This window comes from Tarenaya hassleriana, unplaced genomic scaffold (genome assembly GCF_000463585.1).
Source record: "Tarenaya hassleriana unplaced genomic scaffold, ASM46358v1 Cleome18, whole genome shotgun sequence".
Taxonomy (NCBI): Eukaryota; Viridiplantae; Streptophyta; class Magnoliopsida; order Brassicales; family Cleomaceae; genus Tarenaya; species Tarenaya hassleriana.
The window spans coordinates 2,504,576-2,509,672 of record NW_010965216.1 but is presented as its reverse complement, the minus strand read 5'-3'; the positions used below and the strand labels follow the sequence as shown (position 1 = coordinate 2,509,672).

The following is a 5,097-nucleotide window of genomic DNA, read 5'->3' as shown; positions in this document are numbered from 1 at the left end:
GTGGATCTTTAATAATTTAATATAAAAATATTGTGATTCTAGTAAATTCAAGGTTGTATATATGATTGATATGAATATGTAAAAGATATATGTTTATACTTAATTTATATATATATATATATGTGTGTGTGTGTTTGTCCGCGTAGGTGTGTGTATTTATATTAGTAAAAACCGATGGTATATATGAGATGATCTAATCTCGTTATACTAATATACTATTAATTAATACCTATACAATTCTTTATGATTTAGTCTATTGGACATATAATTTACACCAGGTGACATCATAGATAGTTATAATACAACAAATTAAAAAAATGGGACAAATGACATTTTGGGATCATTAATATGCTAGACCAATTAAATTTTATCAATTTAAAATATTTAGACCCTTGATCTACACATGATATATTTTTTTAAAAAAACGTTTAAGGTAATGTACCTTAACATAAGTATTACAGTACTAATAAACATAGATAACACACAATAAAAGAATAAATTAGATAGTAATAATCTGTGAAATGGGATCACAAAAGATGAAAACCCATGTATTAACAATAATAAGATAATATTCATATAACTCCAACAAAAAAAAAAAAAGATGAGACGGAGAGACGGAGAAGCAATCACTAAGATATTGGAGTACCGTAGATGAGGGGTAACCAATACAACATCCCTATCACAAACAAAATGCCCGAATATCAACAATGCTCATCAATGTCATCGGTAAAGGGGTTAAAATGAGGAGAAAAATAGAATGGAAGAAATGATGAACATGACAGTTCTGTGTCCTCCATCTATAATGTAGAAACTGTGTGACAGTGTAGAGGCCGATTCCACATATTATCTACACCTTAAGCAATGCAGAGACATCACCACCAGACATTTTTGGAACTTTGACGTTGTTGAAATTCATCTTTTTTGAATATGCAAATGTTAAAACGGAATTCAAAATTCTATGATATGAAACCAAACCCACCAACAGTCGTGAATCCCCATCTAAATTAACTAACTCGTATGAACGAAACACGTCCGGAGTTTCAAGTAACAAAGTCAGGGGCTAAAACCCTGCTTGGTTGCCGAACAAAACCATAAAGTGAAGAGAAAAATAACTGAGAATAAATTTATTAAGCGATATATAATATATGTGATTTTAAAATTTTTTAAAAGAGAAGATGTTTTAATTTTTTGTATATCAAAACATCACAAGTCGTAGCCCAAACGCAAAAGAAAAATTGCGTTTTGATTCTCTAAATTTTGTTGTTATTACGAACCATTGCGATTAAAACGCTGCGTTTGCGATTGAGTGCATCATTGTAGAAAAATGAGTCTTAAATGCTTCTAGAAATTCTTAGAACTTTTATTATGGACCCAAATCTAACACCAAACTCTATTAAGTTAATACTAAGAAAATCACAAACCTTAATCATTAAATGATATCTTTAATCTCGTATCGTAAACTCATCGTGCATCACGTGGTTACACATCTATTGATTGTACGATGATATAGATAAACTTATTATGGATAAAAAAAATATTAATTTGATTTTACTAAAACCAAAATATAATAAAGTTCAGTTTTATTTAATTTTATATATAGTAATTTATACGAAAATAATTTTAATGAATATAGTGAACGCGTAATCCAACCTTACTAGCCTAATAATTCCAATTATGTATTTATTGAGTTTTTTATTTTACTTTTATTAGTTTTATTATTTATTTACAAATTTACGTATCATGCCGACCAAACCCTTTCGTCCTGTTGGGTAAATGGATCGCTTCAACCAACTCTATTGTCCTGTTCGGTGAATGGATTGTATTAAACGACACGTGTTTCACGAGGAAATATTTACATACCATGTATTTCATAAGACTCGTGTATATAAATGTCATTCGTTTTCCATAAAAGCCCATTGGACCTTTCACTTGAACCTTTGGGCCCATTGACCTTTTTGCCCAACATTGGTCCATTGGGCCTTTCAACCCAACTTGTTTCTAATCGATCGATCGGGAATAACTCCATCTCTTAAACCGTACAAAAACATAAATCGTACAAAATATCAGACTCTATTACTCAGACTAATAAATCTGAGATCTAACAACCATAAACCGACTAGTAACCAAACTAATGTGACCTAAACCGGTGTTATACAACCCTAAACCCCTTTGTACCGAACTGCTGCTCTAAACCGGTCCAATTGGACTCTAAACCAGACCAAACCAGTCCTGATTTATCTAAACCAAACCATAATTGTCTTAAATTAGTTCGGTTTGATCCTAAACCGAACAAACTTTGACCAAATTGGTCAAAGTCAATTTAAATAAGTCCAAACCGATCAAAATTGAATTGGAGCTGGTCTGAACCGGCTCGAATTGGATCAAATCGATTTAATCTGAACCGAGTTAGACAAAAGAACTAACTCGAATTAAATCGGTCGATCCAGTTTAACCTAAACCGTAATTTTCAGAAACCCCAACTGTAGATTTAACTCAGTCAACTCGGTTGTGCTCAATCGAATCCCCGACTCGTCCGAGTTACGACCCCATCTGATGAGGACATCATCGGAACACACCACCGCCTAGTGTATCGTATAAGAATGTGGACATCATCCCTTCAAATTTCTCCCGATCTGACTCTGATCCCGTCCGAGGATTTCATCGAGACCGCTTCGAACACCGCCTCCTAGAAAAACAGCTGAAACAAAACGAAGACAAAAATAAGAAAGACATCAGACCAGAAATCTGGGAGGAAGACATACCTCGCCATCGTCGGAACTGGACGAGAAATGGAAGAACGAGGCGCAACTTTTTACGTATTTAGGTTCCAAGGATCCACTAAAGACAGTGGTACACAATGCTCACAATGCGGAGATTTATCAACACACGCACAACAGGAAAGAACAGCAAACCGAAACTTCCATGTCTCGACGGAGATCCGTCGTTTCTCCTCCCTGCAGCTCTCTCTCCTATCTGCGTATGTGGTCCTCTCCTCCTTGGATTTGATCGAAAACACGAGAGCCTTCACCTTTCAAGCGGAACCCTAATCCGAAAACGCCTTCGTATTGTTTGATGGTCTGGTTAGCCTGTACCGAAACACAATGGACAAAGAAAACCAACCAAATCATCCGTTTCTTCCCTAACCGAACCGAAACGAGAATCCTCGTGCCAGCAGAGACAAAGTCTTCACTCCTACACCATCTATGCCAACCAAAACATATTCGTTTGGGACTTCGATTTGATTTTGGTTCGGTTATATTCGGATTCAATTTTTTTAATTTTAAAAAAAATTATAATCATTCGATTATTATAATGAATATTGTTTTCGTTTGGATTCTATTGAGCTCTAAAGGAGACGAAGGTTTTCAGAAATTTTCTTTGTATTTCAAATGTATATAGTAGTGTTTTTATATACAATTACAACTCAGAGAAAGGACAAAAAGAATTAATGAATCATATACATGCGAAACAACGAAAAACGGCACCAACATACTCTGCAAAACAACCTGGTATGTCGCCTAACCATATAGAATCAAAGATGGTGACGTAAACCGCGTTGCCAGTACCAAACCGGAATTGGGTATTTTATTACTCCCCCTCAAGATGGAGAGTACATATCATGAACTCCCATCTTGGACAGTAAGTAACGAAACTGATTGGCAGAAACAGGTTTGGTCGGTAAATCAGCAACTTGATCCTTCGAATTGACGTGCAAAGTCTTCAGAAAACCAGATTTGATGTGATCTCGAATGTAATGGCAGTCTAATTCAATGTGTTTGGTCCGTTCGTGATAAACGGGATTGCTGGCAATATACAGAGCTGATTGACTATCCGAAAACAGAGTTAGAGGTTTCGATAATCAATGTGAAGATCACGAAGTAAACCGGATAACCAGAACAACTCACAGGAAGCTTGAGCCATTGCTCGATATTCACTTTCGGCACTGCTGCGAGACACAATGGCTTGTTTCTTGGATTTCCATGATATGAGAGAATGACCCAAAAAGATACAGTAGCCAGAAACTGATCTTCTAGAGTCTGGGCACGATGCCCAATCAGCATCGGTGTATCCACTGAGACGCAGAGGAGAATTGCCTGGAAATAACAAACCCTGAGAAGGAGCTCCCTTTAGATATCGAAGTACTCGGTGAGCAGCCTGCAAATGACTAGAAAAAGGACGAGCCATGTATTGACTTAATTTCTGAACAGCAAAACTTATGTCTGGCCTGGTGACGGACAGGTATATCAATCGCCCAACAAGCTGTCTGTAATGAGTAGCATCATCAAGAATGGTGCCCGAATCAGCATAGAGCTTTTCGCGTATATCCATAGGTGTAGCGAGAGGTTTGCTGCCAAGGAAACCAAAATCCTCTAGCAATTCAAGAGTGTATTTGCGTTGACAGATTTGCACACCTTGGCGAGAACGAGCAACCCCGAGACCAAGGAAATAATGCAAGGGATCAAGATCTTTCAGTTGAAAATGCTGGTGTAAAATCTGTTTTGCTGCAGATAACAATGTAGGATTGTTACCAGTCAATAAGAGGTCATCCACATAGACAAGGATGGCCACAATTCCTGTAGAAGTAAAGTTGACAAAAAGGGAGGTGTCTGCCTGCGACTGTTGAAAACCAGAATCCAGAAGAACTTGGGAGAGCTTTAAATTCCATTGCTGGAAAGCTTGTTTGAGCCCATATAATGATTTCTAGAGCTTGCAAACAGATCCGGACTAAAAAGTCTCCCCCTTAAGGACAGAGTATCCCGGGGGAATCTGCATATAAATCTCTTCGGACAAATCTCCATTCAAGAAAGCATTGGAGATGTCCATTTGCTGTAAGTCCCAGTTCAGAGAGGAGGCCAGAGCCAAAATGAGACGAACTGTCGTGAGTTTTGCCACTGGACTAAACGTGTCCAAGAAATCAATGTCCTCTAATTGTGTGTACCCTTTCACGACCAATCGAGCTTTGTAACGGTCAACACTGCCATCCGGATTATATTTTACCTTATAAACCTATTTGCAACCAACAGGATGTTTGCCGGGAGGAAGAACACAGACCTGCCAAGTGTTAGTTCGAGCCAATGCATCTAGTTCTTGGATCAT

At 37.3% G+C, this 5,097-nt stretch overlaps 1 protein-coding gene across 1 annotated transcript; it reads right to left on the bottom strand.

Annotated features, from left to right (window-relative positions):
• Window positions 1-3,843: 3,843 nt before the first annotated feature.
• On the bottom strand, window positions 3,844-5,097 carry LOC109116565 (uncharacterized mitochondrial protein AtMg00810-like). Its single transcript, XM_019202218.1, has 3 exons — window positions 5,053-5,097; window positions 4,750-5,007; window positions 3,844-4,617 (listed from the first exon to the last, which is right to left on the bottom strand). The coding sequence occupies exons 1-3, from the start codon at window positions 5,095-5,097 to the stop codon at window positions 3,844-3,846; spliced, it is 1,077 nt and encodes a 358-aa protein (XP_019057763.1).